The sequence below is a fragment of the Tarenaya hassleriana genome, unplaced genomic scaffold (assembly GCF_000463585.1).
Source record: "Tarenaya hassleriana unplaced genomic scaffold, ASM46358v1 Cleome5, whole genome shotgun sequence".
NCBI classification, from domain to species: Eukaryota; Viridiplantae; Streptophyta; class Magnoliopsida; order Brassicales; family Cleomaceae; genus Tarenaya; species Tarenaya hassleriana.
The window spans coordinates 5282984-5296027 of record NW_010967707.1 but is presented as its reverse complement, the minus strand read 5'-3'; the positions used below and the strand labels follow the sequence as shown (position 1 = coordinate 5296027).

General features: G+C 35.2%; 3 protein-coding genes across 4 annotated transcripts; 2 read left to right on the top strand and 1 right to left on the bottom strand.

Moving 5' to 3' along the window:
• The first annotated feature begins 6 nt into the window (after positions 1-6).
• On the top strand, positions 7-2442 carry LOC104827103 (transcription factor MYB108-like). Its single transcript, XM_010560156.1, has 3 exons — positions 7-360; positions 1056-1185; positions 1388-2442. The coding sequence occupies exons 1-3, from the start codon at positions 183-185 to the stop codon at positions 2103-2105; spliced, it is 1026 nt and encodes a 341-aa protein (XP_010558458.1). The 5' UTR covers positions 7-182; the 3' UTR covers positions 2106-2442.
• A 3761-nt stretch (positions 2443-6203) lies between these two features.
• Positions 6204-7803, top strand: LOC104827102 (ER membrane protein complex subunit 6-like). 2 transcript variants are annotated; one of them, XM_010560154.2, is made up of 5 exons: positions 6204-6310; positions 6833-6964; positions 7091-7286; positions 7400-7419; positions 7538-7803. In XM_010560154.2, the coding sequence occupies exons 2-5, from the start codon at positions 6849-6851 to the stop codon at positions 7566-7568; spliced, it is 363 nt and encodes a 120-aa protein (XP_010558456.1). In that variant the 5' UTR covers positions 6204-6310; positions 6833-6848; the 3' UTR covers positions 7569-7803. The 2 variants fall into 2 exon arrangements, with proteins under 2 accessions (XP_010558456.1, XP_010558457.1); XM_010560155.2 differs by having other exon boundaries at positions 6818-6964.
• Positions 7804-7831: 28 nt separating this feature from the next.
• Positions 7832-10547, bottom strand: LOC104827101 (GPN-loop GTPase 1). Its single transcript, XM_010560152.2, has 7 exons — positions 10392-10547; positions 9712-9778; positions 9431-9557; positions 9111-9337; positions 8634-8924; positions 8351-8556; positions 7832-8259 (listed from the first exon to the last, which is right to left on the bottom strand). The coding sequence occupies exons 2-7, from the start codon at positions 9739-9741 to the stop codon at positions 7998-8000; spliced, it is 1143 nt and encodes a 380-aa protein (XP_010558454.1). The 5' UTR covers positions 9742-9778; positions 10392-10547; the 3' UTR covers positions 7832-7997.
• Positions 10548-13044: the final 2497 nt, after the last annotated feature.

Below are 13044 nucleotides of genomic sequence, written 5' to 3'. Positions count from 1 at the left end.
TCCCTGTGAACACAACAATCGCACCCTTTCTCTCTCTACACATAACTCCAAATCAAACCTCTCTCTCTCCTTTCTCTCTCTCTCTATACATACATATATAGAAAGACGAACCCATATAGAGAAAAGTATAAAGTTCCGATCTTTATCCTCAATCTCTTTGCGAGTATCGCTTGTGTGCATCAATGGATGCCAAAGGACGAAGCTTGATGAACAAGGACATGAATGATCATAACAATAACAACGCCGAAGACGAAATGGACCTCAGGAGAGGTCCATGGACCGTCGAAGAAGATTTCAAGCTCATCAATTACATTGTTACCCACGGAGAAGGACGATGGAATTCTCTCGCTCGCTGCGCCGGTAAGATATATATACACACACATATACATATATATATATATATATATTTGTGTATGCGTATATATGTACGTTTTCTATAAGTCTTTGCCGGAAAGAGCCAAATAACAAGTTGAGAAAGAGAATTTGATTGTTACCTGTGTTCAATCCTTGTGAAAATGATTTTCAAAAAGGTTTTTTTTTTTTATAAAATTAAAGATGTGAGAAATGGATTTTTTGCCGTATAAGCATAAATGAAAAGACCCTTCATGGACATGAACCCAAAAGTGCAAAGCTTTCATGCTTTCTTTGTAATATTATCATGTACATGGATTATTTAATGATCTATATGTATATATTCGGTATATTAAACGATCACAAGAACAAGGCCTTTTGCAGGATGATAACGAGGAGTTGTATATATTAATATTCTCCCGAGTTTGAATATAATAAGACCAAATCGGGCATTAAAAAAATGGTGAAAAAAATATCGCCAAGTAACTAATGATCATCATCTATAAGGGAATAGCACTAACTCAATGGAAAAAAAGGTTTCGAGAAATTGACCCTTTTAGATACATTTCATCATCAACGGTCCATATATTTTTCATAAAATTACCATATATGAATTCTTGAATGATCGTGAATGATCTTTTAACTATTACATATTATAACTAGTTTCACTAAATTTGTAAACAAATATTTTTCCAATGAAACAGGGCTCCAACGAACCGGAAAAAGCTGTAGACTACGGTGGTTGAATTATCTCCGACCAGACGTCCGCCGTGGAAATATCACTCTTGAAGAACAACTGTTGATCCTCGAACTCCATTCTCGTTGGGGCAATAGGTATATCTGTTTTCTTTTTCTCATTATAATAATTGAAACAATGACTCACACCGTATATTTCAGTTCAATCTTGTAACATATAATAATAACCATGCAAATTCAGGGCGGTCCTAAATCCAAATCTAACATATATATAAATATATGTTTCGAAAATCATCTCTAATGTTGCTAACTACATACATATTTGGTCGTGTGATTGTAGATGGTCTAAGATCGCGCAATATTTACCGGGAAGGACCGACAACGAGATAAAAAATTATTGGAGAACGAGAGTACAGAAACATGCAAAGCAACTGAAATGCGATGTGAATAGCAAACAGTTCAAAGACACCATGAGATACTTGTGGATGCCTCGCCTGGTCGAGAGGATCCAAGCCGCCGCCGCCAAAACCACCGCATCCGCCACGTCAGCATGCGTCACCGACTCGACAGATCAGTTTAACTTCGTGACGACGTCGTACGGAACCGACAACGTTAGCAGCAGCATGGGAAACAGCGTGGACATGCAGTCGCTTTGTAACCACCCTAATGGTTACAACAACACGCCGGAAAATTCCAACGCGGCGGTTTCTCCGGCGTCGGACTTGTCGGAATACCACAGTGCTGCAATAAATCCGAATCTGAGTAACCAGAACCAGAACCAGAATCCAAATCCGAACCCTTATGCCGGTGATATCCAAACGGGGCCGATGGGGAGTTATTATGATTCGGATATCAACTTGGTCGGTCCAACGACGTTGCCGGAGAATTATTTCAATAATAATTGCAATAACGTGTTATTAGATGAAGATTTTCAAGCAGCACAGGAACAGAGTAACATTTGGTTTGAAAATGGAGGTTCTTCGGACAGTTTGTGGGACATTGGTGGCGATGAAGACTTCTGGTTCTTACAACAGCAGCTCAACAATGGCAGCTTCTGATACGACAAAGGAAGAACAAAAAATAAAATAAGAATGAAATATTAAAGGGAATCAAACTAAATTATATATGCATGTGTGTGAAAGGAATTGTTTGTAGAGAGGACAAAAATGAAAAAAAAAAAGGGAAAAGAAAAGGAAGAAGCTTCTACTTGGAGAAGAGGGTTAAAGGCAAACGAGTCATGATATGTATGGACCTAGAATACGTTTTTTTTTCTTTTCCCTTTTTTTTTTGTGTTATTTTACAAAGACAATAGATAGAATATGTTTATATTAGCATCATAATTATGTCATACAAAAATATTTTTTAAATGAATCTGTCGTCATCTGCTTGTTTGTTTTTGCGGATTTATGAATTAGTTATTTAATTGCATTTGTTTTCACACTCTATTAAGTGACATCCGTTATAGAAGCATGCTTTAGGGGAAGAAATTAATTTAATTAAATGTATTTTCATGGAGCGCATAATTGGTTCCACCATATAATTATATTTAACGCGAGATATCATAGATGCACAACATACACTCATATAAATTATTTAAAAAATAACTTGGGAAATATAAAAAATGGGTAACCCAAGCCATGCTGCTTGATGAACTATGTCTACGGGGCCTGTATATTGAAAAACAAAAGAAAAGGTCCAAAAATTCCAATTCTCCGACCACGTGTCTGCATCTCATTGGTTGTGTTAAGGTGTTTTGAGTTTTTTTAGGTGGCCATTAGGGGGACTATTATTGAAAAGTATGGAAATATAATAATAATAATTGTTGTTATAAACTTATAATATATGTTTAGTGATCATAGCCCTCCACTAATGCGAGCAAATCCTTAGTTTTTTAATTACACCATTATTGTACGGACGTTAAACCCCATTTATCCAGACAACAGTGTCTTGTTTGGATCGTCATCAATACTCCGTCGTATTGGTGTATTCCACATATGTATACTATTATTGACAAATTTTTTTTTATATATTCTTAATGAGCCGATATTCGTATTAATTATAAAAAGAAAAAAATAGAGCATATATAAGATATAATTTTAAAAGAATATTAATTTGGCAGCTTCGTTTCCATTTGAAATTTACGATTCAAATTCCTATAACCTTATAATTCAAGAAATATAAACAACAGTTTTGTTCTAAACAAATAATATATTACGTTACGAGCAAATTTTTTTCTTCTAAAAATTGAATGTTCACACTACATATATACAAGTGGGAAAAGTGGAAGTGGCACGTGCGGTGAGGAAGAAATAAGGCACGTGATTAAATAGTGAAAAACGAAGTGGGAAGATGGCTGCAACAAACAGGAAACGGCAATCTTTGGAGGCTATATGCCGATGCCTACAGCCACCGGAGTGGTCCCATTTATGTAAATTTTATCTTATAATATTTTCACAATCTAAACATACCATATTTTTAAACCGAATTTGCTTATATATATATATATATGCCGATACGTGCAGTGGATTTTAGGATTATGGCGATGTATTTTCGCGATAAAGGTGGAATTCATTACTCGAACTTTTTCTTTTTGAAAATTTGTCTCACCCCTATAAAATAAAACATTTTCGTACATTGGTCTTGAAGCTTATCAAATGCTAATTCTTGTTATTTTCTTTTAATATGCTCTGTTTTTTTTTTTGTTATCGTATGTTAATATTATTTAGGGTTCTCCTAATATGTTGTATTCATGTATTGAAAACTTTGAAACCAATTTGGATTCACCAATCTTTGTTCAAGTTTAATTAATGTTTCAAACTTATTTTACAAAACTCTTATTAAAAAAATGTTAATAAATCAAGTGTAATAATTAATCTTTTTGTGGTGTTTTCCACCCAAACATTTTCTATATCAATCTTCTTTATTAACAATTAGAAATGTTTTAGACCAATTTTGTTATTTGACCGAGTTGGAGACGACAGGAAAGAAATGGAAAAAAAAAAAAAAGACGAAAGGCTAATCAATTGCCACGTGGCATATTATAATTGGAGAGTCGGATCTTTCTACTTTGTTCGAAAGCCGACCTCGAGACAGAAAGGGAGAACCCGACTCGGTCAAGGTCCACGCGTCCAGAAACTTCCACGTCGATGTCTGCGTGGCAAGTTCTGGGCCCCGCATCGTATTTTCTGTTATAATAACATAAACATACCGTATACGAATCCGAAAGCTGCGAAATACAATGTATTTGGAAAATTAACAAATCTACGGTTAGAATTGAGTATATCAATAAAGGATTTTTCTATGAGGTTAGAAAATAAATAATATAAATATTTTAAAATAATTTTGTTTTGATTGGCCTAAATTATTCAATAAAAGAGCTCATATTATATATTAAAATGATATACGATCAAAAGATTTCCAAAAATGATTCTATAATTATATTTATAGTTTCATAAAAATTATTCATATTACCAAAAATCTACAAACTAACAACAATCTTTAATCTATATTTCCAAAATTACAACTATAAATGAAAAAAAAACTATAAATGAAAAAAAACTTGAAATTTAACAAAAAAAAAAAACAAACTTTGATATTATATGACATATGGAAGAAAAAAAAACAAAATTAATTACATCGACAATTTTTTATTATTAAAATTTGAAATAAATTTTTTTAAAAGACGCGCGATAACTTTGTAACGTATATGATGAATTCATTTTCCATTTAATTATTTCAGACATAGTTATTTTATTTTTAGATATCAAACACTAACCGGATAAGATATTAAGAGTAACGTGCAAAAAAATTGAATAAAAGTTTTCGAAGCAAAAATCCATTACAATGGATCGAGACCCAAACCCGCAATTAAGCACATCAAACTATGCCCAAATTATAAAATTGATATGACAGTTATTTTCCGTACGATTTTAATATAGTAATTTATTCTGATCAGGGATTTAAATTTAAAATTTTGGGGGTTTCCGTGGTATATATAATGTTTTGTTGTTCCATCACAAATTGATAGATACCCGCCTTTGTATATTGTGGGCACTTGACAACCACTTTTCTTTTGCTATTATGTTTTATGTTTAAAAGAAACTATATATATATATATATAATTAAGAACAAAATTTTAAACAAAACAACAAAACCACACCAATATTTAAATATTAAATCAAAACCAAACAATTAGAATCTAACCTAAATAAACCGTAACCAGTCACATATATGAAAAGTCTTATAATATAATTTATACAATTTTCTATGTAAATTGGCGCCATTTAAATTCTGTGATGCCCAAAAATAGCTATTGATCATAGGTAATACTGAGAAATAATAAACCCTAACCGATCGAATTTATTTTTATATTAAGAAGAGAAATCCCAATTTGCAACAAATAGAGATAAATCGCCCGTATGATATTTCCACAAGTGAAAGATTTATGTTTTGACTAGGACTAAGTTGATGCTCAGCTAATCTGACAAGAGTTCATATAACATTAACATGACTTGTCTCAGCAATCAAACTATATTCCACTAATCATATTTATATTATATATATGATTGTAATGTGCAATTATTATTAGAAAAAAAAACAAATTTTTGTATCGGAAAATTCGTTGGTAAAACCATTTTGTGATCTATTGTCGTGGGACATTGTTCCTCTGAAATAGCTTGGATATTAAATCAAAACCCAACACTTCATAGATGATAAAACGGCGTGATTTTCTTGCGCACGTCCTTGAAACGGGACGCTGTTTCGTTCAGGGGTATCTACTTCCTCTAACGATAGTTGATGGATTAGACATTTCTAGAGGTGGGTTCCAATTGAAAAGATTAAATGAAACAAATTCGAATACGATTATGAAAATAGATATAAAATCTGAAACGAAAAATGAAAATGGGGGGAAATTGGAAAAAACAGTTGAAATTTGGGCCGGGCTTCATAAATGGGCTGGGCTTTTTCTTATGGAGTTGATCAATGGAGAGTGCTCCTTCCCGTTTCTTGATTTCTGCGTTTTCACACGAAGAGGGTCATTCTGCAAATTTAGAAGTTGAGGATCCATTTAGTAGTTTCCAAGTATTCCGGGACAGTTTTCGTAGACAGCTTTATAATATAATATATATATTATTTTGGATATTTAATTTTAAGTACGTCGTTTAGTTAGCTTTTCAAGAGGAGCATCCGAGAAATTGTTTAGGGCAGATTCAAGTAGGAAAGCCGAAGAACGACTCTTTTGTCTGCTCGAAGGATCTTCCGGGTGAGTTGAATTTCTCTCTTCGCAGACTCTTAATCATTACTCGAGTTTCGATTTCCTCTCATTGTTTCTGGGTTTCGACCAGACCGGTTTTGTTTCCGAGGTTGAGTTCCCTTTGCTCAGATCTGTTACCAGCTTCACCCCGATTTCTGCTTCTGGGTTTTTCTGTTAATTTTTCCAAAATGTTGAATTTTTTCCGGCTAAATCAATACGTCTATGCGGGTTGCTCGATGAACCCTAGTTCTAAAGCTTGGGTAGTTCGATGATTTGTTAATACTGTTCGTATCCCCGATCGCGATTTAGGGTGGGATCTTGTTCTTATTCTGTTTCCGTGATCTCTTTTTTGTGAATGTTTAGATTTGAGCCACGAGTTCGAGTTTAGATGTTTACAAGTCCAAGCTAGAATCTTTAAGCTGGAAGAAAAAAGCAAGTTCTGTGGTTTACATGGTCTGGATTTGGATCCGATTGCTTTTGCTTTTGAAACGTGATGATGATTAACGTTAACGACAGTTTATGTATCTTTAGGTTGGTGTTATCTCATATGGGTGGGTATAACGATTCGGGTTCATCGGAGAAGAGATCAAACGGCGCCATGAACGACATACCGACCTTCAGCGCAGAGAATATGCAGAACAACTTGAGAATTATACAGAACAGGTCAGATTCTAGGTTTCGAGATTGGAATCATCTGTCTGTTACTTGATGTTTTGTGCTCTGGTTTTTCTTGTACAGTGTAACAACATAACACCGGAGTTTGATTCTTTCTCTTTCTTCTGATGGCAGCCGGACATTTTTGTCGATCATCGGTGGTGTCATTGCTGGAGTTCTGGGATTCACGGGCTTGACAGGTTTCGTGTTTTACTTTCTGGTGATGTCAATTACTTCTGTCGGGCTCTTGGCCAAGGCAGGATTCTCGGCCAACATGTACTTCGACTCGTGGAACCGGGTCCTCTTTGACGGCTTTCTAGGTGGCCTCATGGTATGCCTCTTTATATGTTTGTTTTTGGTCAATAGTATCGTTGTCTCAAAGCAATAATCTCGTTGTTGATATGAATTTACCCGAAGCTTGACCGATGTTTTTTGTTTTTGCAGTCCTTTGTGCTGTTCTGGACGTATCCTTTGATCTGAAAACCTTTCATGAACTTCTTCCTGTCTTTGCGCGCGCACGCACGGCATTTTCTTCGTTAAACGATATCAAAACCATAACTGATTTCTTTGACACAGAGTTAGATTTGCATATGACATTGTGCACATCTTCTAAGGGGATCTCAATGGGGTTTGGCGATGGTCCAAAGACACTGAACGGGACAGAAGGTTTGGAAGGTGCAGATGATGTTTCTAGCTGCAGACACTTGAAGCATGTTCTCAAATGTATGTCTTCTTTTTGCTCTGGTGATTCACCTTCTATCAAGTAGGGGAAATGGTATTTGCTCTCTCTAAGATTTCACACTTGTTTGCATAATTTTAAATATTCCAAAAAAAACCCTCCATTTCTTTTTTTATAATTTTATCATAAACCCATGCTCCATCAAGTAGAAATTGATTCTTCAATTAATTTTACAGACAAGTTCTAAGTTAAACCTCAAACAAAAACAACATTGTAATGTTATTGCCATGCTCCCCAACTACAAAAACCAACCAACCTGAACACGTTTTCTTACATAGTAGTAGTAAAAGTAAGGGCTTTTATTCAGAAGGTGAAATGAGCCACTTCTTCGTCTTCGTCCTCATCAATGGCGTCACCGCTGTCTTCTTCCTCAAACCTCTCTAAGTCCTCTTCTTCTTCCTCTTCCTCCTCTGTCACCATTCTATCTCTGTCCTTCAGACCAGTGCTCAACACCACTCTCTCTCCTCGAGAACCCTCCATGTCCTTTCTTAGCTTCTCCATGTTCTGTCTCATCCTTTCTTCTTCCAACCTCTCCTTCTCCGCCCTTCTCTTGTCCAGATCGGCCCTGTTCATACAGATTACCCATATTTCGGGTTTCGTAATAAAACCTAACGTAACGTAATAAATGGGTCTAGAGGAGAAGGTATCGTCGTTACTTGTATGTCTCCATGTATTCCTCGGCACTTGCATCGATTGCTTTAAAGAAATCGTCCATTCCAGCACCGGAAATTGCGGATACACCAACCGACTTCAAATTCCGATAGAACTCGTCCAGTGCTAGCGAGAGACTGTGAGACAAAGTCGAAGTGTACGAGTTATCTGTCTGTATAGCTGCCTGAAATGACTCGAAATCTTGCATCCACTGTACAAAAAGATAACAATCAATCACAAATCAAGAACAACAATCTATCAGATAAAGGTTACAGAAGAAGATATTACCTCTATAGCAAACTTGTGATCAGCCACATCAATCTTGTTGAAAGCCAAAACGAGAGGCAGACGGGTTTTGTAGAGTATACTACAAGCATAGAGCATGTTGCTCATAAACGTAATTGGGCTTGTCGAACGAGGAGTGTCGACCACATAAGCGATAACAGTAGGAAAGGTTGAGGCAAAAGCCTCGGTAATAATAGCCCCGGAAGCGGACCATGTGAATATCTCGATCTGACCAGGAGTGTCCACAAGTACATAGTCAAGCTGGTCTGCACGCTTCTCAATGACAGAGATAACCTGATTCAAAGTGGAAACAGCATGTTCACAGTAAGAAAGAGGGGACAAAATCAATAGGTGGCCAAGAGAAGTACAGAAATGACAAAATTTTCCATGAAACCCGCATGATAAAGAACCTAAACAATACATTTAATATTAGGAACTTGGGCACCGAACTAAATTTGAGGCAAAGTGAAGGCTTTTTACCTCATCAAATTTTGTTGCAAACAAGTTGAGAGACGTGAGAATACCGCCATTAGGCCCCAAATTGAACTGCTTCATTACCTCCTTGTATTTTACCGTGTCTCGTATATCAATGTTTGCACCAAATGGCAGATTCATGACAGCAGGGTCAAGGTTCAACACATACCCTCTACTGTTTGAAGCAGATGTGTGACAAACCAGCCGATGAAGAAAACTGGTTTTTCCACTACCTAAGAATACGAATAAATCACATCAGACAAATGGATCCCACTCAAGAAACATATGTCATAACGCGCCACTCTTTCATAACATCGTCTACTTACCTGCCATTCCAACAACGATAATAATAACAGGCTTTCTCTTGAAATTTGTCGATGAACTCGCATCCTGATCACTTACACGAAGCTTGTCCAATGATTCAGCTAGCTTTTGATTTTCTTCTGCAGATCCCTTCAGAAGGAGACAAGAACAAAACCATTTCAAACTATCGCTAAAGTAAAGGTTCCTCTAAGCAACAAGTCCAGTACCAACTGTGTTCAAAAGCAACAAAATACATGAAGAGAACAAGTATACACATGTAGATTAGAATAGACAGTGTCAGCACCTGCTCACTCGACGACTCCATGGGATCCATAAGCAAAGAAGTCACGCGGGAGAATCAGTGATCTCAACTGCAAAAAGTCACCCACAACCATGTAAACCGCTTTCCCAATACAGCATATTAACCTAACGCAGAAACAATAGACATTCGAGACAATGCTTCTCGTTGAAGCATTTCTACGGACATCTTGTGGGCAACTCTCTTTCCCCACCAAGGAAAGACAGAAACCATGATCGTGGCTGGACATGGAATGGAAAAGAAACTCGTTCCGAAATTTTGGAAATAACGCATTAAGTATCGAAACTAGTCAACTCGCATTAGCTCGTAATTGAACTTGCGCCTGTGTAGAGACTTAAACTATGTATTTAACAACTATATCAAAATCAGCAAACACCTTGTCAGTGTGTAAATACAACGTTGCTACAATAAAGTTGTTCTATTTGGCATTTAATCGAACACCTAGAGGATGCACGGGATGTTCGCCCAGACACCCACACCAAAGCAGAAAAATAGAACCCGCGAATAACATAAACCCTAAAACGCAAGCAAACGCGTGAATCGCATCAAAGGAAAACATACACCGTTTTCACAAGAATTCCAAGAGAATTCCAGACATTTCAATGGGATTAGTCGAAAACCCAGCGAAGCCAAATTCCACTGTTCCTATGAACTTCGAATCGTACCTGAGGGTGAAGGGTCAGGAGAAATCGACGGTGAGAGTGAGGAGAGGTAAGGTCTCTGTTTCCGAAACGAGAGTGATGAAAGCCAGAGACAGAGAGGAGAGGATGTAGGGTTTCCGGGTTTGTCGAGAGGCGAGAGAGTTGCAAAGTCTGGAGGGGAGGGGAGAGGAGAGGAAAAACTAAATAAATAAATAAATAAAACTGTGGCAAGCCCGCCCGTTTTAATTGGGCCTATTTTCTCTCAATAATAAAGTTAATAACTTCAAATGAAATAAGTTACTGGGCCGGATTTTGGGCTTAATTCTACAGGCCCAATCTAAAATTTTGGAATGGTCCAAACCCCTGCATGCATGCATGCATGCATGCATACCTAATACGTTCATATACATCATGGAGCTGCAAGAGAGGAGGCAAGCGAATTGCATTAGATGGTCAACCAATTTTTCCCCCCTCATTAGTCAATCAATTTGGAATTAAACTATATCCTTTTCATAAGGTTTCAAATCATCTGTATAATTATTTCATAATGTTCGTACGTTAATATTGAAACCCTCTCTGAATGGATTTGAAATGAATTATTTGTATTTAAAAATATTGCATTAGATGTGATGTTTAAATTTCAATTATTTATTTAAATTTTATGAGACGAACTTTGGAAAAGTGATATTGACATCTTTAGCTGTTTGATCTTTTTCACGATCACTTAGTCAACATATACAGCTCTCAACTCTGTATATTTTCATTGTATTCACCAAACCCACTATTTTTGTCTTTAAAAAAATTGCATGCATATATATATATATATGACCAATTTGTAATTCCATCAAGATGCATTTAGTATCGATTTTAAAATTGATTATAGTCAGACTGAAATTAAAAAAAAAACGTGTAACATTCATCAGTACGATCATTAGTAAACAACATCAAATTCATATGAAAACGAATCATTAGCGAAAACAGTTTACTTTTCCAATATAAGTTGGGCGATTTCCACTACGTCCTCCTGAAATCAACGTGACGAGACATATGTATTTGCGGCGATTATTGATTATTAAGAACGGTGATCCATGCAAATTCTCTCATTCTTGTATAGGATTGCGTATTTTGGGATTTGGTTAAGTTGTTTTCTTGAATTTCTTGTTTTTAAAATGATTATATTTATCTGTTTTTTAGAACTGTTTTTATTTAAATCCCTATTTGATTTTCATCACAATACTATTTTTAAAAATTTGTTTTCATTTAATATTTTATTAAAATTCAATTAGTTTAGTTTGAAGAACTATATTCAATCATTTGATTTTGTTAAAACGTGATTATGTATATATTATTCGATTTCGTTCCCTTTTTTCTACACAAATCGAAATTCCGTACCCCTAATAACTTTGTGCTCCACAAAAGCACGTCTATACGAATTTGTAAATATTTGTACCGATAAGTGTATTTATACCAAATCCATTATGTTTTATTTCCCTTTTTTCAACGTTTTCAACGCACTTATAAATACATACGTATACATGCATGTCCTTGAGTACACACATATACCCAGTTGTCTTCTTTAATAATTATATAAATGTATATACACAGGCAATATTAGGGAGATATGTATATATATATATCCACGCTATTTGTAAGTTATTAGACTTTTTGTAAGGATGTGTAATAATTTACGACGGTCCAACAACTGCGATGATAAAGAAGTATGGTCAAAGCCCATACTTTACAGCGTTTAAATTCCCTAGTATTCTAACAAAATCATATACTTCACGAATTGTATATCATAATCGTGTTCAAAGGGATAGAGAATTATATAAACTAATTTATACAAAATTAACAAAGATTAGTATTAATTTTACTTATGTACTTGCAATATTGTTTTCTATATTTACCATAATTGTTTTCAATAATAATTTTTGCAAGCGTATATATATAAAGAAGACGACTTTAAGGGGATGGCCGGAGTTAACAAGCAAGTTGATTATTTAAGTCGTTCCCATCACGAGATATGATGCTTTATGAGACAGAATTTTGATGGTGAAAATAGGGTTTTTGATGAGTAGACTGCCTACATCTCCCTTATGTTTCTACATTTCTAGTTATATTAAATTTAATTAAGACGGTCCATTATGGACAGCCCCTCTCTTATATGCCTTTCTCTATTTCAATTTTTTTTTCAATTAAATTATTCTAATTTGATCGAATTATGCCTCGTATACGTACGTTTCAGTTTTGTCTTTTCAAGTCTTCATAGCATATACATATACAATGAAAATAATAAAAACTGTATATTGTAGTTTAGTTCTATTTTATAAAGGAAACGTATGAAACCAATAATAATTTTTTATTGATTTTAAAAATAAAACTAATCTTAGAGATATTATTCTTATGCCCAAAGAAGCAATACAATCAGCATGTTGAATATATACGGTAAAAAAACGCGGTCCATCAAAATAAAACCGCGGATGGGGAAATGCCATTGGTATGCTTCTAGGGTTTATATCAATATTATCCCCCGATGAAACCCTAACCATAAAAAGTCATGATGGTCGGAAAATTAATACATTATCATCATGAGCAAAGATCGAAGGCTCTGAAAGCTTGCTTACCCATATGAATATGAATTCATATAAAATGAAAACATTATTAAAAAAAAATATAA